The 25,780-nt window shown below is 39.4% G+C and overlaps 1 protein-coding gene across 9 annotated transcripts in view; it reads right to left on the bottom strand.

Moving 5' to 3' along the window:
- ica1 (islet cell autoantigen 1) overlaps window positions 1-23,435 on the bottom strand; it is a 135,600-nt gene extending 112,165 nt beyond the window's left edge. Inside the window, exons 1-3 of one of the 9 annotated variants that reach the window (XM_043689871.1) lie at window positions 23,188-23,435; window positions 15,478-15,507; window positions 8,745-8,916 (exon numbers count right to left, since the gene is read on the bottom strand). In XM_043689871.1, the coding sequence (XP_043545806.1) occupies window positions 8,745-8,916; window positions 15,478-15,494 (189 nt within the window). In that variant the 5' untranslated portion in view covers window positions 15,495-15,507; window positions 23,188-23,435. The other 8 variants (XM_043689874.1, XM_043689868.1, XM_043689873.1 and 5 more) reach the window with 8 other exon arrangements.
- Window positions 23,436-25,780: the final 2,345 nt, after the last annotated feature.

The following is a 25,780-nucleotide window of genomic DNA, read 5'->3' as shown; positions in this document are numbered from 1 at the left end:
GAGAGCTCAATCCTAACCAAGCCTAATCCTAATTGAGCTCTCCACTATCACCAGATGAAGGAGCGATGCTCCGAAAGCTAGTGTATTTCCAATTAAACTTGTTGGACAATGACCTGGTGTTGTATGATTTTTATCTTTCTCTGGGAGTAACTGTTCTTACATCTGGCCCCAGCCAGCTCTTTTGCAAATTGATTCCAAATGTATGGGCAGTCTTAAGCAAAAAGCCAAAAGCCTGTTAACGCTTCTCAATTTTTGCTCTCTCCAATCGTAAAACTCTCACAATATAAACAAATTTTCATTATCACTCCAGGAGGGCCCTTCTCTGACATATGCAGGTTCAAAATCTGTACCTTTAATGCTGAGTTCACTGATCATGATGCAGTCTTATCTAAAATGGGCTGGGGAGGGGGGAAAAAAAAAAAAGAGGTGGCAGAAGAACACATGTAGATCAGGTGACGGCATTGTGCAACATGTCCATTCCCTTTGTAAGATTGGCCAAGGTTCCAGTGGCATGTTATTTTAATTCTCCACCTCGCTCTCTTGCTGCAAGCTCTGTCCCTGGCCTACTGTAGCTTTCCAATACTCAATGAGGTATAGCATCTCATCTTTCCATTAGGCATATTACAGCTTTCTGGATTCAACACGAGAGTTTAACAATTTCAGACCACAATCTCTGCTCCCCCAATTTGTTCAGTTTATTTTTTGCATATGTTTTCCTCAATCTTATTTTTCCTCATATTACTGTCCAACAGCAGATATTCTGTCATTCACGCCTCAACTAGACCAATTTTTTGTATCTTTATTTGTCCCATTACTCCTCTGGTTGGCTCTGTCCCACCATTTTTCCTGTCATTTAATGTTTCTTGCTACCTCACAAACTACCCCTTTGTTAATTTTTCATCCTTCACCATTTCACCTACATTTAAAAAATTACTTCATTTCTGTGCTTTCCAATTCAGATGAAAGGTCATAACCAAAAAAATCTTGTTTTTTTTCCTCACCACAGGTGCTGTCAAATCTACTATGTATTCCTTGAATATTCATTACTAATTATTATAAGAAAGTACAGAAGAAGCACGCAGCAACAAAAGAAGAATGGAGGGAATGTAGGTGAAGCAAAGAAAATAACACTAGAAGAGAAAGAGGAAATGATGGAAGAGAATATGAAACAAGATCAGAAAGTGATGCAAAAGGAGAGACAAACAGATATGGGAGAGAAGAGGCAGAAGGAGGAATTTGGAATAGATTGAAGGCAGGTGGGACACATGTAGGATTAAGACCAATTCTGCCCTCCATTACTATCTCCTAAAATATCTGGTCAAGTTACTTCTACTTTGACTAAGTCCATCAACATACCCACATATTTTCTACTATTTCTTTCCTATAATCTCATGCCCCTGTCATCATTGTACTCCCCTAAGAGGAGCAATCTCTTCCTAGCTAGCCTATTTATGGCCATCATTATCTCATAAATCAGGTTCCCTCAGCCTTCAGCGTTCTAAGAATTTATTTATATTCAGTCCCAGGATGAGAGCATCGCTGGCTCGGCCAGCATTTATTGCCCTCCCCTAACTGTGCACAGGCAATATTAGTGAACGAGATGGGTTTTTTTGACAATCAATAATGGATTCACGGTCATCATTAGACTCTTGATTCCAAATTTTTATTGAATTCAAATTCCATCATTTACTGTGCTAGGATTTGAACCCAAGTTCCCAGGACATTGCCTGGATCTCCGGGTTAATAGTCTAGGGATAGTGCCACGAGACCATCACCTCCCCTAAACTATTAACTAATTCAACCTATCTAGTCTCTCTTCACAGATGAAATGCAACCCACAAACATCTTGATGAATCTCCTCTGAATCTTCTCTAGTACAATCATATCCTTCCTGTTGTGCAGTGACCAGAACTGTACACAATAATTCAGCTGTGATCATACTAACATCTTATACAGTTCTAATATAACCTCCATGTTGTTGCATTCAATGCCAACTAATAATGCCAAGAATCCCATAGCTTTCTTAGCTACCTTATCTACCTGAGAGATGTGGGTAGGGGTGAGAGAGCATGTGAAAACGTGACAGCGCAAGCAAGAGAGAGAGCGAGAGACAGAGAGTGATTCAGCATCCTCACTGTTATCAGTCCACTCGTTGGCTGCTCTTGACAGACAGGTTCTTTGGAAATTCTGGTGTCGGTGTAATTGTTTCATTCCAAACTGGATATGTGCAGAGATCATGCAACTATAATAAAACAAGAGTTGCAAAATTCTTGATACCTCTTAATTAAAATGGCAGTTCTGATGCAGCTAGTTTTGCATATTCCATCTGGGTTGCCTGGACTTGTCAGGTGACTACTGCAGCAATTTTAGGTTAGTAGTACTCTTTCTAAAATCACTTGTATTCCATGTAAGTGTCAGGGATTAAAATCAGATGAAAGTTGAATTTCAATTGTCTATGTTTATCATGATTATAACAATACTAACTTGTTTTTCATAAGCAACTTCTATTTCTTCTATATCGATCTGCATTTTTAGTGACTAACAAACACTCGTACACGAAGACAAGGATGGTTAAAATACATCTATAGAAAGTGGACCACAAGATTGGGATTGCATAAAGAAAATGAATAAAAAAAAAAGCATTTAATAAGTGCAATACTATAAACTCACTGGAAGATTGTGGTCTTCGTGGATAGGAACAATTAGCAAACGATCAGCTAGAAAATGATGGATACCCAACACATTTTCCTAATTTTGGTAAAGCAGCAAATGACTCTAGTGAGGCGGACCTTTTCAAGACAGTAAGTTGATACTCTGTAGCCTGCACTTACTTGAGTCAGGACAATTAAACACATGCACTTTGGCTCTTATTTGGGCTCCCTGATACAGTGCTGGAAGCAAAATGCGACTACAACACCATCAGGTGGCTACTGTATGCAAGTGCAAGATGTTTCAGAATAAATTATTAAAATGCAAAATTTTGCATTCCTAACTCATAATACATAATTAGATTTAAGAGGCCAGTAACAATATTCCATGGATTGTATTCTATAGAGGTGAATCAGTAAGTAATTTGCGGAACTGCTTACCCTCCCCACCAACTGAAGCTCAAAACACAGCGTCCACCCCAACCAAAATAATATGCTGAAGGTTGCCTTATTCAGGTGATAGTTGGACTTCCATCCCTTAGTGGGACAAAGCCCTGTTGTCAAGAGCTGCTGGCCAATCTGATTGCGGAATTCAGTATGAGATACTGTTGGGACTGCAAGGAGACCCTAGTGGGAAGAGCAATAGATCTCAGACGGTCATGGGCATTTAGGCCAGTAAAGTATCAGCAAATGGAAGGATGGAAAATGTCACAAAGGGTGACCCCAATTTCCTTAAAGCACTTCCGAAAATGACAAAGTCCCCTTTCCATACATGTTTTATAGATTTTTCTTTTAAAAAGGACATTGTAAATCTCATGCCAAATATTTTATGACATGGGTAGCTTAGTATTCAGGTCAATTGTTCAAAGCAATGTTGCAACTTGCTTCATCACTGTCCTAAAGAGAGAACAATTCCTCACTTTTAATTCAAAGCATCATTTGGCATGGAATGCAGAATGCTTGTCCAAATGTGCCAGTGTTACTTTTCTGAAAGAGAAATGCTATTCTGCTGTCCACTCAAAACAACCTTTTATAATGTCCCTTTCGGAAGTCTTTTTGCATTTTTCTTCCAATACTACTTTGGGTAGGATAGATCAGCATAGAAATTGGTTCATGCTGGCCAATTTATGTTTATAAACATTTGTATTATCAGTCTGATGAAAATCAAAACAGATAGTGTAAATTACCCCCCCACATAAATCAATTAGATCAAGAGAGCATATTAAGCAATTGCCTACCCCAGGCTATGGTCTTCTGTCCACTAATTTTGCAAAGCAGAAATTTCAGCTCAAACATTTTAAACAAGGACCATAAAAGGTACCACTTGTTAATGATGGAAAAGAGGAATGAGCAAACATGAGGAAATAAAAAGGACATTAGGGGGAAGTTGAAGGGTCAGAATAGGATGAGACTTTTGTACCAAAAGAAATCATTAGCAATTCAAATCCCATTATTTTCAGTTATAGAGACACAACACAGGAATAGACCCTTCAGTTCAACTCATCCATGCTGACCAATTATCCTGAACTGAACTTTTCTGATCTTCTTAGATCCGAAAACTCCCTTCTTCAGATTTCTGTGCCAAAATTCTACAGTTTCTACTCCATGCTTATAAATCCTGACAGTGTAAATATTAAAATTTCTGATCCCAAAACTGCCAATTCTCCCAAGTCTTAGTCTCTCCACCAGTAACTGCAGATCCAAGGATTCCTCACACAGTTATTTCAGGCTCCTCTTGCAGAATTTATATATCCTAGTATTCTCAGACCCCAATGTTTCCTCTTCAAAATACTGCTACACCACCGGAGTACTGTAAAATCAGGACTGTATCCCCATTATTCTCACATCCCAAAAGCACACCTAATTGTGTTAAGTCAATGTTATTGGTAGTATTTAGGAAAGCACTGACTTCTATGGGACAAAATGTGGCTAGTTGTCCAAATATACTTACGAAAACATTCAAAATTAGTGAGATCTCACTCTTTGTGCACATTCTCTGCAGCCGTAACATTGTGTTCCTCACTCTGCTCTATTATCATTATGCACTTTGCATTGCGACGATATTGTAACTTTAAGAGGTTACCTTGTCCTGATTTAAGAAAGATTTAATGAGAGGTAACGAGCTGTCTACGGATCACCACTGGAGTAAACAGCTTGGGAGGCCTTGGGGTTTTTTTCTTAAATGCAGCCTGAATGGGTATAACCAGGTCTCAGATCAGGATTTCTGGGTAGCATCAGAAGCTATTATTTATTTAAGCACTGCATCTGGAACAGACACTTTACATTTGTCTGTAAAAGAAGAAAACGTTAGGATCTAGGATACCTTAAAATATTTTGAAGGGGTCTGGTCCATAATAATATGATCTGCCTGTGCTGCACGCAAAACAAAAAAAAAACATTTCACTGTATCTAGGTACATGTGACAATAATAAATCAATTTTTTTTAAAAATTGCATTCCTCTACACATACCATTTGTTGTGTTTCCAACTGTGTACACATTTACCCTTTAATTATAGATTCTTCCATTTCAGGTAGGACATTCCACATCTTAATAACCACCTGTATTTACTTTTTTAAAATCTTCTAGCTTCTGTGATGAAAGGTGTCCGAGTTATACATATTATTTTTGTGAAGGGTTTTAGAAACAATTAGATCAGACAATCTTTCCAGATCTGTATCTGAATCCAATATGCAACAGAAAGTGGGAAAGCCTGCACAGTATTAATGGATTTTTTTTTAATCCTGGGGTTGTTAATAATAATTGGATGAAACCATGAAAGCCACTAGTTTGTTCTCTGTTAAAAATAATGAAGGGTTGATCTTTGGTCAAGAGTTTTGTGGTTTTTAGGGCAGTTTGGAAGAAGCCTGACTGGGGTCAGAAGCAAGTATAATCTCTCTTAGGAGTTTTTCATAGCAATAAAGTGAATAGGTTACCTCAGTAGAAAAATTTAGTTTATGCAACTTCAGACCAAGTGCTTTTGGTTAGAAACCTGCAAGCTATTAGAAACTGAGAAAGTCTAAGTTTTCAATTTTCTGAGTATTTATTTAAAAATACTCCACAGTTCATAGGACAGAAACTAGCTGGATGTTTTCAGATTTTTTTAAAAAACTGTTTTATGTCTAGATAGCATGCTTTGATTTGGTTTTGTTTTTGTGTAATATCTTTTGGTTCTGATATTGAAGAAACTCTGCAATCTGGTGACTGTGTTTCTATAATGACTATCCTGTTAACTAAAAAGAAAATTCCTTGGAAAGAGGACTGAACAGCCCCCATCCACTGCTATCTTCCTTTATGTGGCTGAGCTCTTGCTTTCTTTGAACAATTTTAATTTAACTTGTCTCACTTTCTGTAGCTCAAAGTCTGGCTATGGAGATGGCAGATGCTGTAAACTAGAGTTTAGATCAGAGTGGTGCTGGAAAAGCACAGCGGTCAGGCAGCATCAGAGGAGCAGGAAAATCGACATTTTGGGCAAAAGCCCTTCATCAGGAATAGTCTGGCTATGGATATTGACATGACTCCCAGATCATACCTGTCTCTTTGTGGGACATGTGGACTATTTCTTGTTCCAGTCCTACCTTGGCTCTCATCAACAACTTTTTCTCTGACACATGGCTGTCACTTTCTCCTCTTGCCCGGAAGGATTAATCAGTTTTTGTTCCAATTTCTATCACCTTGTCTCACTTTCACCCCATCCATCTCCGATTCCTTCTTCCCTTCCATCCTTGACTTTCCACTTCTGGGGACACGCCGTTCACCAATATCCACTGCAAATTCACAAATCCCTACATGTCCTCACACCCTTCAAGGATTCCATTGTACAACTCAGTTGTATAACTTCACAGCACAACCTCTGTCCTCTATTCTCTTACATCACCAACACCCCCCTATACAAACCCAACCCAACCCCCTCACACTTCAGATGTGTCTTTATGACTTGGCTTTCCACAGAGTTCACCCACTTTCCCCTTTCATATCCATTATTTACTTACTTTTTACATCTCTATCACTGTTGTTCGCTCAACCTTTGTCTTATGTTCTAGGGACTCTCACAGTCTGTTTCATTTATTCTTCCTCCCACTTGGCAAACAGCATTAAAACTTCAATTTTCCAACTCTTCAGTCCAGAAGAAGTCATATCACTTGTTGAACATTAATTATTTCTCTGTTCCTAAATGCTACTAGACCTGCTGAGTTTCTCCAACACCTCCTGTTTTTATTTCAGATTTCCAACAAATGCAATGTTTTGCCTTCATAAAATAAAGGGGTTGCAGGAACAGAGGGTTGTGGGTGTATATGTAGACAAGTAATGCAAATGACTTTGAGGTGATGCCCAGCGTGGACTCCCGGTCCCGAGGTGAAGCCCAGCGGAGATTCCCGGCCCTGAAGTGAAGCCCAGCAATGATTTGTATGCTCCATATTTCTAATTTTTAAAAATCTTTCTCTGTTTTAGAAGGACTGCAATGCAGTCTGTACCCAAGATTATCAGAAATGATGACTTTGTACATTTTTCATTGTACTCACGTGCCCCTATACATGAGTACATTGGACAAAAAAAGCTCAATTCTAATTCTAAATAATTGAATGTGGCAGGACAGTTGGAGAGAGTCATTAATAAAGCATACAGCATCCTCAACTTTGTTTACAGGGGCATGGAGTACAAGAATGAGAAAGTGTTGCTGACCTCAAAATATAACTGAAATATTGTATATAGTTCTACATATGATCTAGCAAGCTTGGTTTCATTCTGGGATTGGATTTATTCTGTAGTGACATAAACTTGGATCACCACACTTCTTCCACTGACGATCTTAAATGGTATGTCCACAAATTGCAACTCATCATGTGGACCAAGCTTTTCATGATCCGTTTTACATACACCACTCAAAGTTGAATATTTGTGTTATCTGGCAGAGCATCACTGTTCTCACAACACCTCAGACTCACTGTGAAAATAACTTGGAAAATGTTATGCCAAAAGGTCTTCCTGGAGCAGATTACCAACTTAGAGGTACAGGAATATGACTGAAGATATGACAAAAAAATTAAAGAAATGGTTGCACGACATCTGATAAATCAAGATCAAAAGCAGATCTGCAAGTGTCAGAAAGTGCCTCCGAAAACATCCAAATTCATTTCAATAATATGGTTTAAAAGAATTATTCTATCACCATGAGAATAACTATCTCATGGGTTACTTATTCGATCTAGTTCAAACACAGTTCACTGAAATGTTACACTCTTAAACGTCTTACAACAGCAAGCCATACAAAACTTAGGCTGGGAATGATTTAATGGCAAAAATGTACTGTCTTCAAACTAAATTGTGCATTGGCTTTGTCAACTGATGCTAGGCTCAGATTTCCATGGAGTCAGAAAGATCCCACTGAACTTTCAAAATGAGGGGAATGATACCTGGATGTGAGGCATCATTCCTCACTTCAGACACAGATCCAATTTTTGCTGCCACAGGGATGAGGCATGAATCACATAGAAAGATCCAGACTCCTACCTCCAACTTACCCAGACCCTGAATCTAGAATATTTTCAACCCAGGAACAAAAGTTCAGGCCTCAGTAACTAAATTACCTTACTGTACTGTCCTCCATTGGCTGTCTCCAGCCTATAGCCCTATTCCATGCCATATCTCAATTCTCCATTCTCCTATCCACCCCCACCTCCTCCTCCTCCTCCTCTTCCCTGCATCTTCTAGTCCTAGCTCCAGAATCATTTACAACTCTTCCCTCTTTCGTGGTCACACAAACTTCAGTTGCCTCTGGTCCCATTCTATCATATTCCCCTCCAAATCTTCATCATCTCCACCATGAAAAAACAATTAAATGAACATTTATATTTGAGCTGACTGCTTTGCCATTCTTCATTTCTGCCTGCACAACACAGCATCTTCTCTTCCATTTCCCACCATTATTATATTCTTCGGAGCGTTCTTTAGAACAATGCCATGCACATGAAATAATGGTACTTTGATAAATAAGAAAATGTGTACAATTAAATCAACAGAAACTTAAATCTGAATGCAAAAACAAAATGTACACATCATGGGAATTACACAGAAATAAGATTATCCACTACTTTACCTCTAATTTAGAGTCAAGGTCGGCATCTGATGCAACAACATGCTCATCTTCTTTCTTTCCAGTTACTTTAATAAATGTTTGCTTTGTCTTCCAATACCTTTGTTGCATTTTGTTTACGACTGAACTGTCCTGGTTTCGGACATACCGACTATAAAGTTCTCGAGCATACCCACTGATAAAAGAGAAACAACTCGGGTTATTTATTAGAACTAAATTCCACCTTGTCATCTAGTTATCACATCAGTCTCTTCTGCTGGCCTGGAGTGACCAAGAGTGGATTTGCAGTCAACGTGAACATTAAGTAAATGCTGCTCAGATTGAGACAAGTTTTATTGCTCAGGTGCCAGAGTTAGGTCCATGTTTCTCTTGATATAAACGGCTAATTTTGATGTGGGTATTGTAATATCTAAATACGATGAAGGTGCAACAAAAGAGGGAATGTCAAGTAGTATGGAGTACTGCAGAAGAAACTAAAATGAAATATGCAAGTAAGGGGAATGGGCAGAAAAAGAAGAAGAATTGTGAGGTAGTGCATTTGAAAAGAAAAACAGCACTGCAAATATGTAATCAATGTAAAATCAAAGGTTGTGGAGATGCAAGGAGGCTCTACATTCCAATGGCATGTTTCCTAAAAGAGAAGCGAGTAGAATGCCAAGTATGTAATGAGAGGGGTTACAAAGCAATGCTCAGCACACAAGAGAGTACTGTGGGGGGAACTCCATTTTAGAAAGTGCATTGAAACCATAAATTAACATGGTGTTATACATGCACATATACTGGTACAGATAAATTTCTCCAGATTTGAAGCAAAGACTGGAGATTTTTTAAAAAGTTCTGCTGTGCTTTGATAAGATGATTATGAAAGACTATGTGATGAATTTAATGTAATTGATGTGAGCTCAATCCACAGTTTGAAAACTGGACAGACACCCTGGCAAGTTTGATCAGATTTGGGCGAACCTAGCCACCATTCAGTTTTTCCCAGGATTCAGGATCACAAAGATGAAAATACGACTTGTCAAGACCTACTCATGCAGAGACCAACAGCTGCCCATTACTGCCAGCTCCATCAGGAACTGTGGCTACTGCCAGTAATTCACCCAGGGATACCCAGGTCACATGTGACTGAGAGCGACGCAAGGGTCATGGGATAGGGGTCACACTGTACAGACAAGAAGGGGTTGATGCCAACAGTTACCAGCATGTCCAATGTTGGATTCTCCAATCAGGCCATATGCTATTTCGTACCTCACTACTTGAGAGCATCCTGCTGCTGGGACACTCATGTTTGACCACACCCAGCTATCCTGTTTCCTGCTGCAATGGGCGATGTTGAATCCAGTCTTTGATAGGTGATGGAACACGAAGAGACACCTTTTTTTACTCTCAATTTACATCCCTTTTTTTCTTTCACCACCATTAACAGCTCCTTTGTCTTTTGCACTGGGTCTCTGCCACTGTCAAAAATTTTCTACACCTTTCAGTTCTGAAGTAGTATTCATACAAGACTCAAAACATCAACTGTTTCTGTCCCCACTGCTGCCAGACTGGCCTAGCTTCTCCAGCATTCTCTGTGTTTGTTTGAACAATAGACTGATTATGTTCCTGGGGTAGTAATCCAGTGGCTTGTTCAAATGGTCCAGAGATAAATTTCCCCTTGGCAATTTGCAATTTAAATTAAATTAACAAAATAAGTGTAAAATTAAAAGGCTTCCAATGAAACCACTGCATTGTAAATTCCATTTAGTTCACTCAGTGTTTAGGATTGAAAATTTGCTGCCTTTATTCAGCCAGGTCTACACGCGAGACCATACCCACAGCAATGTGTTTGACACTTAATTGCACTTAGAAATGGCCCAGCAAGCCATTCAAGAGTATTTAATAACAATTAAACTAGAGATCATTAGGCATCAAGCTCATCATCTGAAATGACAAAGATGTGATCCTGCATCCATGATCACCATGGGACTTGTACCAAAACTGGGGCAACTATCACACACACTAGTCAATATACAGTCCAGTGCAGACTTACTCTCAGAAACATTTTGTTTTTAACTAATGCTCTCTAAACTCCTCCATCACCATCCATGGGTATCTTGTGTCCCAATGGTAAAAAAGGCCCAGCAAGGTCATATATAATTAGAGTCCCCAACCCATGAGGTTAATGGCATCAAGTAAAATGAGGCAAGGACAACTGGTCATTACCACCTGCTACCCTCCCTTGACTGACGGATTTTATTTGTTAGCTCAGTTGGCTGGATGTAGGTTTGCAATGCAACATATGCCAACAAATGGATTCAATTCCTTCACCAGCTGAGGTTACCGTAAGGGACTTTTCTTCTCAAATTCTCCCCACACTTGAGATGTGATGTGGTGACCCTCATATTAAACCATAAATGAGAAAGCTATGGTCCTCTGGTAACTTAACCTTTATGTTGATCATCACTTGAAAGAAGCACTAAGGACACAAAAAACTCTGGTTAAAAATATTCAATGTTAATCATCAGGAGTGGCTCAGTGGTGACAGTGTTGACAAAAGCTGTCCAAATGCCGAAGGACTTTAAACAACTAATTAGAGGAAGAGGCTGTATGGACATTCCAAACTTCACAACAGTGGAACCCAGCAGGAGTACAAAGACAAGGATGAAATATTTACTGATCTTCAACCAAAAGTGATCAAATAATTCATATCTGCAACTCTCCTCAGACTTACCCTGTTTATAGATGCCAGTCTTTAGTCAATTCAATTCACTCCATGTTATATGAAATTAGCACAATGTATATAGCAAACAGTATGAATCCTGACAACAGCGCAGCAACAGTGCAGAAGATGTGTGCCCCAGCTGGTCATACTGTTTCATTATAGTTACAAAAGACAGCAGTGTATATCCGACAAAGTGGAAAATTACACCACCTATGTCTTGTTCACAAAATGCTTGACAAAGCCAATCCAAACAATTCCTACTCCAGCTAGTCTATTTTCAGTCATGTGCAAGGCAACTGAAGATGTTATCAACATTAAGTATTGCTAATTAAATTTAAAGATTGGATTCAAGCAGATATGGCTCTTGTATTTCATACAATCTTGGTCAAAATATGGACTAAAGAACTGAATTCCAGAGGTGAAGAGACAGTGACTTCAGGATGTAAGTTTGCTCGCCGATCTGGAAGGTTCATTTTCAGATGTTTCGTCACCATACTAGGTAACATCATCAGTGAGCCTCTGGTGAAGCACTGGTGTTAGTGGGCACAAGTGGGTATGCAGTTGTTGGAAATTAGAGTCAAGATTAGAGCAGTGCTGGAAAAGCACAGCAAGTCAGGCAGCACCCGAGGACCAGGAAAATTGACGTTTCAGGAAAAAATCCTTCATCAGGAATTTTGCCCGAAATGTCGATTTTCCTGCTCCTCGGATGCTGCCTGACCTGCTGTGTTTTTCCAGCACCACTCTAATCTTGACTCACTGGTGTTAGTGATCCACTTTTTATTTATGTGTTTAGGTTTCCTTGGGTTGGCGATGTTATTTCCTGTTCTTTTTCTCAGAGGGTGGTAAATGGGATCCAAGTTGATATGTTTGTTGATAGAGTTCTGGTTGGAATGCCATGCTTCAAGAAACTCTTGTGGATATCTCTGTCTGGTTTGTCCTAGGATGGATGTGTTGTCTCAGTCAAAGTAATGTTCTCCCTCAACTGTATGTAAGGATACGAGTGAGAGTGGGTCATGTCTTCTTGTGGCTAGTTGATGTTCATGCATCCTGGTGGCTAGTTTACTGCCTGTTTGTCCAATGTATTTTTTGTTACAGTTCTTGCAAGGTATTTTATAAATAACATTAGTTTTGCTTGTTGTCTGCATGGGGTTTTTCAAGTTCATTAACTGTTGTTTTGATTTAGATTAGATTCCCTGCAGTGTGGAAACAGGCCTTTCGGCCCAACCAGTCCACACCGACCCGCTGAAGAGTAACCCACCCAAACCCATTTCCCATTGCTGTTTTAGTGTCTTGGTGGGTTTGTGGGCTACCAAGATGCCAAGAGGTCTATTTAGTCTGGCAGTCATTTCTGACATGTCATTGATGTAGGGAAGAGTTTACCACCATTTACCACCCTCTGAGAAAAAGAGGAAATGATATCACTGCAGGAAATGACATCACAAATCCAAGGAAATCTAAAACACATAAATAGAAAGCAGGTCACTAACACCAGAGGCTCACTGGTGATGAAATGTGTGAAAAAGAACCTTCCAGCTCTGTGAGCAAACTTAAATCCAGAACCTCAACCTGAGCTACAAATCTTCTTAAAACTCGCTAAGAGTGACTTCACTTCATTTCAAGATAGTATTTGACTAAGTAGGACATCAAGGGGGCTGAATAAAACTGAAGGAGAAAGTGAGGTCTGTGAAATGTGTGAAAAAGAACCTTCCAGCTCTGTGAGCAAACTTAAATCCAGAACCTCAACCTGAGCTACAAATCTTCTTAAAACTCGCTAAGAGTGACTTCACTTAATTTCAAGATAGTATTTGACTAAGTAGGACATCAAGGAGGCTGAATAAAACTGAAGTCAATATAAATTGGGGAAAACATTTCATTTTCTGGAGTCAGATGTAGCAACGAAGGAAGATAGCTGTGGTTGTTCAAGAATATTCATCTGAGTTCCATAGCTTCACTGCAGTAGTTCTTCAAGCAGAATGTGAGGCCTAACTATTTTCAACTGCTTCATCAATGACCTTTCATTCATCAGAATATCAGAAATGGGGACATTCATTGATAATTGTAGACTCCTCAGATAATGAAGCAGTCTATGACCAAAAGCTGCAAGAATTGGACAACTTTCAGTCTTAGATTTATATATGATGTGAATGTTGTAGGACACTTAATGTTCTGGGAATTCCACCTCCAGAAAGGGAGCATATAACCATCCTAATATTCAATGGCATAACCATCTCAGAGACCCCAGCAATTTCCCAGGGCTATCACTAACCTGAAACATAAATGAACCAGTCTCATAAATACTGTAACCACAAAAGCAGGTCAGAGACTGGGTAACACATTGTGAGTAACTCACCTCTCAATACTGCAAAGCCATTTCGCCATCTACAAGGTACACATCAAATGTGAGATGGAGAATGATTTGAAAAATTTGTATGATTTTCAGATGTATGAAAAATCTTTCCATTTTCTGAACAGAACACTGCTCAAACATCATTTTAACTAGCTTAACATCACCCAGGCTTGATGGCCCTCCGTTCACCATATTAAAAAATCACTACCTCCAAAAATACACAATGCTGTAATGTGTACAATGCACAAGATGCTTTGCAGCAATTCACCAGATGAACTACAGTAATTCATTCACAAGACTCTTGTGATAGCACCTTTCAAACTCTCAACGCCTATAGCCTGGAAGAACAAATGCAGCAGGATCGTGGGAATACCATAACCTGAAGTCTCCTTTCAAGTCACATCATCTACCTCATCGTCACTGGATAATATCCTGGAAGCTCTGATCTGATAGCATTTAAAGTGCACTAGCAAAACACAGAATGCTGCAGTTCCAACAGGTTCCAACACCATACCTTCTGAAGGTCAAAAGGATGGACAATAATTAAGAGTTTTGTGAGGAATAGTAGCTAGCAATGATCACATCCCATTATTGAATGAATAAAAGGGGAAGGTGGTAGTAATAGCACATGGTTTGGGGTGTAATATTATCAGTATTGACAGAGGATTAGTTAGTTAACAGGCAACAGACATTGTATTGGAGTGGGGTGGGGTGGGGGGAGTCAAGTAGCATAGGAATTAGTACTGGGACCTCAACCTCACAAACCATGCATTTCCAGAGGTAAAAGAATGCAAGGAAAAAATGCTTCAACCAAATAGTTGCCATCCCAGAATACTGGAGCTTGAATGAAACAGTTGAAATATATAGTGTGCCCCAGTATCTGCGATGGAATCTCTGTTTTCAATTTGCAGATGTTTTGAATGCAGAATAAAAGAGGAATAATATTAAAAGATTATTGATATCAAAGTAATTATCATGGTAAACCAGGAGGAACAATTTACAAGATTGCATGACAACACAGACATCAATCCAATAATTCAGAGAAATAAGAACTATTACATTTTAGAGAAATGAAATAAATTCTGAATTAAGTGTTCCTTTTAAGTAGAGTGAAGGAAAAACCTACAGATATTTGAAACATCTTTCATTATCATTGGCTGGTTAGATATCTAATAAAGAGGATCACCTATCACTGATAGAACCCACCCAATCTTCACCCTATTGATTGAAAATGATGAAAATAGGGAAGGTTCAACTTCACCACTGCACAGGAATCTGATGAAGCTGATGACACATCCATGAGGAATGGGGATATGCTATAATGTCAATTCACACATTCTAATTTTTTCTCAACAGACATATAGGTAAACAAAAATGGTACAAATATTCACATGCATATTAGCCACCTTTTAAAAATAAAATCCAAAACTTATATTATATTTACAATTTACTGCTTATTGTCAAGTTACTTTACTTCTCAGTCCTTTACTGCATTGTACTGATCTGGTGCTTCAAAGCAATATATATTACAGTTGCAAATTTATTAAACTTTTCTATCTTATTTAATTCTAACTCTTTTGTGTTGAGTTACTTTTCTTCATGCAGTTTATTCCCTTACTGTACTGTGCCTCCATAACATTTTTCAGTAATTTTACGAAGGTTGGCAAAAAGACAATACTTACTAGTCTGGATGATCCATGTTTCATTAAAACCTGAAATGAGAGCAAAATATATTAAAGGCACAGCAATGCTTTCAAAGCTGGCTAGATCTGCTTATTCACAACACAAAATAACATGCAAATGTTTCCATAACGAATGCAACAATTCTAATCGTATTTCGCACAGAACTTTACTCACACTATCAACATCCTGGGGGCTGCCATTAGACTAAACAATCAGCCATAAAAATATATTGGCTGCAGGTTAGAGGCTATGAAATGTGTGTTGTGTAACTCACCTACTATTTTCCCAAAGCCTGTCCATTAACGACAAGGTACAAATCAGTGAGTTGATCTGGAAAAGCATAGCAGGTTAGGAGGAGGAGACCGAGAAGACTGAGTAGACTGAGGCTCCGAGGAGCAGGAAAATCGACATTTCGGGCCAGAGCCCATCATCAGGAATGAGCAGTGAGTGTTTGTTCTTGTTTTAAATCTTCAAACAAGATTGGCCTGTCTTACGTTACCACATCCTTTTAACATAACCATCTACTTATTTATCCCTCATGCATTTATCGAGTTTCCATTTGGCTGTTTGTCTGAATGTGGAAAGAAAGTCCAAATTTTCACCGTTTTCTAAAGAAATTTCTCTTAAGTTCCTTCTTTGATTCCATCATTATATTTACTTCTGGACTCGCCAAAAAGTGAAAGATTTTGTCTGTGTCCGAACTATTGAATCCCTTCAGAAGTTGAAAGGGCTTTGTCAGGTCGCCCTTCAATGAAAAGATATACAGAAATAAGCCTCAGCCTTCTCAGTCTTCTTCCAGATCGTTATATTCCCCTGTTCTGGTATTATCATTATGGCACTTTCTCCTGTACTAAAGTGAATTCTGTTTTATGGAGATCAGTGCAAAGTACTCTAAGTGTTGCCTAGCCAAACTTTTGTACACATTTAACACAACTTCTATTGTTTTGAAGTCTATTCCATCTAAAATGAATCCATGTTTGCTCTGCACTTTTTGTCTTGATAACCTGTGTTGCTACATTTAATTATTTGCCTTTTTACCCAGATCACTTTTATGCCACCACCCTATTTGACTCTTACTTCTTATAACTTATGCATCCTCACTATAAGACTCACCTGTCAGCTTAATGCAAACCCATGCCAACTCACCCACCACGTCTGTACATCTTCAGGTGCCAATTCATTCAGTATCTACCATGGACAGAACTCAGCAGTGAAGTAAGATTTCAAAAAAGTCTGGTAAATGGCAAATAACATTTTGAACTCCAGTGCCAGGTAATAACACTAACAAAAATGAATCTAACCATCACCATTTGTTATTCAATGGCATTACCTTTACTGAATCCCCTACTATCAACATCCAGTAGTTACCACTGACCAGAACCTGAACTGGATCAGCCACAAATATATTGTGGCCCCAGGAACAGATCAAAGGCTAAGAATTCTGCAGTGAATAACTCACCTCCTGACTCCCAAAACCTCTCTGTCATCTGCAAGGCATAGGTCATCGGTGTGATGGAATACTCTCCATTGGACTGATGAGTATGGCTCAAACACAATTCAAAAACATCCACCCCATCCAGGACAAACTATCCTGCTTGACCGACATCCTATCACCACCTTCCACATTCACTCCCTTCAACACTGATGCACAGTGGCAGCAATATGTACTATAAGATAAACTTCAGGAGCTCACTACGGTTCCGTTGACAACACTTCAGAAATCTACAACCTCTGCCAGTTAGAGGAGTTGAGAATGCTTCTCTGCAGCTTTCTGCCTTTTCAGTGTGGTCATGGAATCTGTCTTTTCCATGAAAAGATGCATTTGAGCGCTTGAGGTTTTTTTTGAATTTGATCATAAATACAGCCAGCTTTTCATATAAGGGGGACAAGAATTAACATCCAGATGGTTACTTTAGTGGTCATGCTAAGGCAAATCAACTGCATTCATTAGAGAGACAAAGCTCAAAAGATGAATTATACCCACTTTTCCAGACAGTCAATGTCTTCCTTCTTCCTCCAAGATACAAAGTTCGAACCAATTACCAGCTGGCAGAAAATTTTTGACTCAAAGTCACTGGACTTTGGAAGAAATAATTATTGAAAAAATATAACCTTAAATAGCTTATATTCAGATGAGTCTTATGTAGGTATATGGCAAAGTATTAAAATGAGTTATCAATAAAATTTGTAGAATTACAGATATTTTTAAATCCACATTTTGTAGCACAGTTTGCCCTCATTCTGATGTGTCATATCACCTTGACGTACTTTTTTTTTCTGCGCTCAGTGCGAAGTCTGGATTGCTAAGGAATGGAACACATTTTGTAATGCATCAGAAGCATAGTGCTGCTCTAACAAGAAAAATATCACAACATTCAAGGCTGTGTATAAGCACCTCTCTAACCCACACATCATCCTGACTTGGAATTATAATCACTTCTGTAACAGTCAGTTGATTGAAAGAGTGGAATTCTTTCCTTTAAAACACCATCACACCAAGGAGAAAAGTGATTCAAGACACCTCCTCAAAGCCAATAAAGAATAGGCAATAAATTCTGGCCGAGTTGGTGATATTCAAATTCCAAGACTGAATTAAAGTATCCCTTGTATGAAAGCCCAATCAAAGCTAATCACATGGTTATTCTCTGATAAAACCAAACTTCTATACATAATTCCATAAAGACACCTAAACCCTCTGGGTTGTTAACTAAACTGTGTAATTAGAATACTGAGAATTATAGTGTGATGAAAATTCATAATATATTGCTTTGTTGTCGTATCAAAGTTCTCAAATATGGAAAATACTGAATTTCAGCTTTCTTTTCTATGAAAGCCCTTTCTTTCAAATAGAAAGACAAATGGGTGTGATTTAAGCTAAAAGGAATTATCCCCTCAGATGGCTAAAGTATTTACAGATTTGAGTTTCATGATCCTGACAGAGAAAGTCAGACATTTAAAAAATATCAAAGCACGTCCATTGGATTTATTCATCCTTCCAGAATATTAATGTCTCTTCAACAATTTGTGATTCCCATTGCACAGGTCAAGTTGCTTTCTACTGCCAGACTGAGGTCTGTCTAAACTCATCACTGCCACGTTCAGGGCTACCTGAGGTATGATTCCAACCCCTTTCCCTTACTGGCAAAAATGCATCATTATCCTGGCTATTATTTCACCAATACGCTGACCCAGGGTTCAAGGTTGCAGCAGAATAAGGTGCTCCAGCCAGGGCTCCTCTACTTGCCTATTCTACTTTTCTTTTAGCTTTCTCTCCTCTTTTATCCCTCTTTTCTGCAGATTTTCCAACAACATTTAAACTTCTTAAACTACCATACCCAGAGGGAATAGAGAATGGAGGGAGCCTGAAACCAGCCCTGTGCAGGAAATGAGTTAGAGACCATGCCATCGCGGAAGGCAAGCCCTGGAAGCAAGTCGTGGCCGGAGCCCAGAGCCCGGAGCGAGAGCAGAGCAAGCCATGGCTAACCTGGGAGGAGAGTCCTGGGGTCAGAGACTATCGCATGGACACAGAGAGGCCTCGTGTTCTGAAGCCCTATGTGCACAGACTCATTGAAAAGGTCTATAATTTGAGTACTATTAAAGATACTCAAAATCCAAAATAAGAATAAAAAGTAAGTTGACCACTTTGTAAAACTTTGTATTCCTATGCTAGACTTTTTATTACTCTTTTAGTTCTGTTATAAACACTTAAAAGTATCTGTACCTGGGTACCCTGTACCTAACATGGCATCAAAGAGGTGACAATTCGGTGTGCAGGACATTGGCGAGGCCACTGTTGGAATATTGCGAGCAATTCTGGTCTCCTTCCTATCGGAAAGATGTTGTGAAACTTGAAAGGGTTCAGAAAAGATTTACAAGGATGTTGCCAGGGTTGGAGGATCTGAGCTACAGGGAGAGGCTGAACAGGCTGGGGCTGTTTTTCCTGGAGCTTCAGAGGCTGAGGGATGACCTTATAGGGGCATGGATAGGATAAATAGACAAAGTCTTTTCCCTGCATTCAGGGAGTCCAGAACTAGAGAGCATAGGTTTAGGGTGAGAGGGAAAAGATATAAAAGAGACCTAAGGGGCAACTTTTTCACGCAGAGGGTGGTACGTGTATGGAATGAGCTGCCAGAGGATGTGGTGGAGGCTGGTATAATTGCAACATTTAAGGGAAATTTGGATGGGTATATGAATAGGAAGGGTTTGGAGGGATTTGGGCCGGGTGCTGGCAAGTGGGACTAGATTGGGTTGGGATATCTGGTTGGCATGGACAGATTGGACCAAAAGGGTCTGTTTCCATGCTGTACATCTCTATGACTCTATGACTCTAAAAAAGGCTATTCTATTCTTAGGTAGTCAGATCTTACTAATTATCCACATTTATTAAACATATTTACTCTAAACAAATTTACATTTTGAGTGTATATAATGGAAAATGCTGTAAACAGGCCAAAGTCACAAATCACCAAGTACAATGGAAAAACAAATTCTTTATAGATGTACCTATATACTTGTGTAAAGAATCACTTGTTGATTGGCTATTTTTTAATGTTATAAAGGAACAAGAAGGAGCATTTCTCATACAGCACTAAAAGTTTCCATGCTGAGTTTTCAAACTTATCTAATCACTCAGTTACTTGCATTTATTAGATGAGGCATGGAGTTCAAGAGCAGCAAAATTATGCAGGAACTATATAAAATGATAGTTAGTTCACAGCTAGAGTACTGAATGAAGCTCTGGAGTGAAGCGTTGTCGAATGGTGATTGCATTGGGGAGGGTGCACTGGAGATTTACCAGAATGCTGCCTGAGCTGGAAGTTTTTGTTATAAAGATAGATTGGGGTTGTTTTCCATGGAATGGAGGAGACTAAGAGGGACACGATTGAGATGTATAAAACTATGAGAAGCACAGACAGGCTGGATGGGAAGGTATCCTCTTCATTCACATCATCAACTAATATTGGCGAGAGCATGCACAAAATGTACTGCATCCAATTCATCCAAAAAAAAACTCAACTAGCAATTCCAATGGACCTACAAACTGCCTTTTGGCCTCTCCAGCCACCTTAAACACAGCCACAGATTTGTAGCAGGACAACCCAAACAACAGAAACAACATACATGAACAATCAATCATAACAATGAAATGTTATTGATAAGTGTTGCAACATGACTGAGCAATCACAAATCATTAATAAATGAATACAGCACCAGCTAAGACTGAATCAATAATTCATATGACAGATGCACCAAATCAATGATGCATATACTGTAGATGGTGAAATAAAGTAGTATGAGAAAAATGCACAAATCAATAAATTAACAAAGCAACAGACAGTACTGAATTAATGAAGTCATGAAACAATGAGCAAATGAACAAATCAGTAAGTTAATAGAGCAACATACAACTTCAAATGAATGATTGAAATACTGCAGCAATAGAAAAGCCAAGACATTAATAAAGGGAACATCAGTGAATTAATAGAGAACTAGCCGCAAGTAGAATTAGTAAATTAACAGATCACTGGGTAAGAAAAACATCAGTGAACTATGGAGGAACGAGGCAAAAATGAATAAAACCAGCAGACAAGACAAAAATTGGCACCATCCAATTAAAATGTGAATAGAGCGCCAGCTATCAGTGACTGCTTGGAAATAACAGACCTCTTGACGTCTTGTATGTTTAATCTTTCACACTCATGAAGAAAGAAGATCCTTGCTTAGAAATGGAGCAGAATTTGCAAGGTAATAATCCATAGGTCAACTTACTGATGGCAAATTAATAAAATTCATGACTATCACAAGAATTAGATGATAAGCAGAGACAGCAGCATCGACCATTAAAAAAAAGACAATACAGTGGGAAATGACTTATTTTGAATATCCTTCAGGGAAGGGCAAAACATCAGGCCTAACTGGGTGATAACATCAGCTGGAAGCGTTGAAAGGCCATAAGCACCTGTGACCAACAATTTGTATGAAGGCTAGATGCTCTTCTAGAATTTTATATTGACATCAAGACACAACTAAAGGTTTATGATCACAAGAAATCACAAGAAAGGCAAGAAATGCATGCCATACACAAAACTTCTTTTATAAACTTGTTCGTGGGATGTGGGTGTCACTAGCTTTTATTTCCTATCCCCAAAATGCCCTGGAGAACTGTCCTCTTGAGCTATTGATGTCTACGTTGAGTAGGCACACTCACAGTACTGTTAGGAAGGGAGTTACATGAATTTGAATCTGTGACAGAAAGGGAACGGTGATATAATTCTATATTTCCAAGTGAGTATGGAGTGTGGTTTGGAAGGCACTTACTGGTGGTTGTATTCCCATGCATCTGCTTCCCTTGCCCTTTTAGCTGGTAAAACTCACAGATTTGGAAGGTGTTTTCAAACTAGCCTGGGTGCGTCTTAATAAAATGTGAATTGATTTTTGAGAATTATATGTGAGATGTCAAGGCCTAGTATAGTCTTTATTTAAAATGTGATTACATGACTGAGTAATAATTGAACCAGGGCATTATAACATCCAATCTTAAAGTTTCAGTTTGTTCTTTTCTAAAATATATATTTTCATTACCAATTCCTTTGCCCAGATTTAACTTGACGCACTATAATTAAAAGTACTTAACATTAGCAGTGGCGTTACTGGAATCTGAACTGGAAAGAGTGCATGGATATGCAATGGTTTCAAGAGAAATAGATTATATATTCTAATGGCTAGGTCACTAAAATTAAAACACACAAATGTATGGCAACTGTCCGATTAAAAAATGCATTTCCAAATAGTGCAGATTACTATGAATTGTTTGTAGGATATTATACACAGATCAGAACAAAGCTGATACTTTGCCCAAGATTCTACTCTGACAGGTACAACATATTTAAAGATTGCCCATTTTTTAAAAAAGCAAATCATTTTACATCATTTCCATGCAGAAATGACAGGCTGCTCTAATTTCCAAACAAATAGGAACAGAAGTCATTATAGCAATGTTATTTATATACAAAATGTTTATTTAAATACAAAACCTCTCTCTTCCCTAAAATGGTTTGAAATATTTTGTTTACAAATATACATATATTGTTTGCGCATGACAGTCGTAATAAACTAACTCACTTTCCTTCCTAAAAGTACCTAAAATTATTTAGTAAAGACTTTTATTCAAAGGCAACAATTAAACTTACTGTATATGACAGCAGTTTCTCAAGTGGTTATAATACATCCTGATCGATGTTTCAATATCTTACCAAATACTCCCTAAAAGAGCCAAGCATTATTCAGTAAATCCAAGAGATCACGCAGGAAACGCTGTGAGCTTCTGCCATCTTGCAGCACAGCCGGGTGTTGGAAAACATCACATCCTAGAAATACACTGCTTCCTTTGCATCCTTCTAGGCCACCTTTCCATATGGAAGACCAACGGCCGCCCAGTTTGCAACAAACATACAGACACAAAGCAGCAAGAAATGACAAAGCTACAGAACCTGCAGTCTGGTGTCGAAATTAATTCGGTTCTGTACAAGAGAAACGGCGCCTTGTTTAGCTTAGTCTTCCCGCAGATGCGCTGATCGAGAACACGACAATAATAAAACGTCAATCCCTATTTGTTTTGTTTTCTCTGCAGCGTGCTTTAAATAACGTATCGAATTTCCCCCCCAGCAACAATACTTCAATTGGTCGGGAGGGATGGGGTTCCCACCTACCAGATGTTGCTGATACCTGTGTTGAGTGGGCTGTAGGGACAGGAAGCAGCAGCTGATGCTGCAGGCTCCAAGCGTTCAACGCGCCGCTCAGGTGTGTCTCTGACGCACGCCCGCGTCAACAATGCCCGGAGAACACGTAGCATTCCAGCAGCCTGTCACTCAGCTGTTTCCGTTCCACAGCAACTGGGGGCCACCTCACATTCCCTTTAGCTGCTCTCTGCACTGGGGTGCTAGGAGTTAGCAGACGGACTCATTAAACGACCTCGTAAGTAATAGCCCCCTGCACAAACAATCCAGCACACGCGGAATGACTCGTATAAGGATGGAAAGCAGTATATTGAAGGGACATAAAGGGATGAAAAGAGGTGAATAGAATGCAAATCAAAGGCGCAGACAAAAAGGGAATATTTTGAAAGATAGTTGGTAGGTAGCAAAGTGGAGAGGATGGAGTACTAAGATCTAGAGCAATGGACTTACCTGTGATTTGGTACTCTGATTCCATTTACTGTAGAAGGGAACGGTGCTCTGTTTCAATTTCCCAGCAAATGTTTAGTAAACAATATTTCAATAAAGGCACGGTTGCTCAGTGGTTAGCACTGCTGCCTCACAGCTACCAGGGACCTAGGTTTGATTCCAGCCTTGGGTGCCTGTCTGAGTGGAGTTTGCACATTCTCCCCGTGAGTGCGTGGGTTTCCTCCAGGTGCTCAGGTTTCCTCCCACAGTCCAAAGATATGGAGGTCAGGTGAATTGGTCATTCTAAATTGCCCATAGTGTTAGGTGCATTAGGAAATGGGTCTGGGTGGGCTACTCTTCGGAGTGTCGGTATGGACTTGTTGGGCCAAATGGCCTGTTTCCACGCTATAGGGAATCTAATCTAAACTTGATTGCACCGAGCAGGACTGTGTTATAAGAGGTTTGTTTTAATGGCTGCCACAGACTGCACACAAAGAAGAACAGGCCTTTTGGCCCACTTTTTGCCACGATGCTGTCCTCTGTATTCCTCTTGTCAAAATGCTTCTTAAACATTGCTATTGTAATTGCTGCCACCCCCATCTATGGCAGCATGTTCCAGGCAGAGATAACTGGTAGAAGACACAGAGTAGTGGTGGAGGGTTGTCTTTCAAACTGGAGGCCTGTGACCAGTGGAGTGCGACAAGGATCGGTGCTGGGTCCACTATTTTGTATCATTTATATAAATGATTTGGATGTGAGCATAAGCGGTACAGTTTGTAAGTTTGTAGGTGACACCAAAATTGGAGGTGTAGTGGACAGCAAAGAAGATTACCTCAGATTACAACGGGATCTTGATCAGATGGGCTGAGAAGTGGCAGATGGAGTTTAATTTAGATAAATATGAGGTGCTGCATTTTGGGAAAGCAAATCTTAGCAGTACTTCTACACTTAAGGGTGAGTTCCGAGGAAGTGTTGCTGAACAAAGAGACCTTGGAGGGCAGATTCATAGCTCTTTGAAAGTGGAGTCACAGGTAGATAGGATAGCGAAGAAGGCATTTGATATGCTTTCCTTTATTGGTCAGAGTATTGAGTACAGGAGTTGGGAGGTCGTGTTGAGGCTGTACAGGACATTGATTAGACATTGATTATTGCATGCAATTCTGGTCTCCTTCTTATCAGAAAGATGTTGTGAAACTTGAAAGGGATCAGAAAAGATTTACAAGGATGTTGCCAGGGTTGGAGGATTTGAGCTATAGGGAGAGGCTGAACAAGCTGGGGCTGTTTTCTCTCGAGCGTCAGAGCTTGGTGGGTGACCTTATAAAGGGTTACAAAATTATGAGAGGCATGGATAGGATAAATAAAGTATTTTCCCTGGGGTGGGGGAGTCCAGAACTAGAAGTCTTAGGTTTAGGGTGAGAGGGGAAAGATATAAAAGAGACCTAAGGGGAAACTTTTTCACGCAGAGGGTGGTGCATGTATGGAATGAGCTGTCAGAAGAAGTGGTGGAGGCTGGTACAATTGCAACATTTAAAAGGCATCTGGATGGGTATATGAATAGGAAGGGTTTGGAGGGATATGGGCCGGGTGCTGGCAGGTGGGACTAGATTAGGTTGGGTTATCTGGTCCACGTGGACAGGTTGGACCGAAGGGTCTGTTTCCATCTTGTATATCTTTATGACTCTATGACTATGACAAGCCAGCTGGAACAACAAGTACAATTGCTTTTCTCTAAACATCTCCCTTTTCATGAAAAAGAAACAAAAATACACACTCTATCATCTGCAGTTGCTAATTATCGAAGTTTTACAGGAGATGAAAGTGGGTGACGCAGCTGATACTTTCTGTAAAGATGGGGAGTTGTCCCAAGCAGATAGTACGTCTCGGGGACTGTGAAGCGCCACAACAAGTATGGGAAGATGTTGCATGCAATAGTGAGAATCGTTGAGAATGAACCTTGGTGGGAGATGGATACAGAAACAGAAATAGAGTAAATGTGTGGTATAGAGAGAAGATAGTAGAACTGACTCTGACGGTCATTAACCTTCTTCCTATTGCTCTCGACATTCCTGCAGATGGCTGAGGGTGCTTTCAACTGAGTTGTATCCTCAGACCAGGCTAATGACGGTGACCTAGTGTCATG

This window comes from Chiloscyllium plagiosum, chromosome 5 (genome assembly GCF_004010195.1).
Source record: "Chiloscyllium plagiosum isolate BGI_BamShark_2017 chromosome 5, ASM401019v2, whole genome shotgun sequence".
In the NCBI taxonomy this organism is placed as follows: domain Eukaryota; kingdom Metazoa; phylum Chordata; class Chondrichthyes; order Orectolobiformes; family Hemiscylliidae; genus Chiloscyllium; species Chiloscyllium plagiosum.
This window is presented reverse-complemented; position numbering and strand designations above follow the sequence as displayed.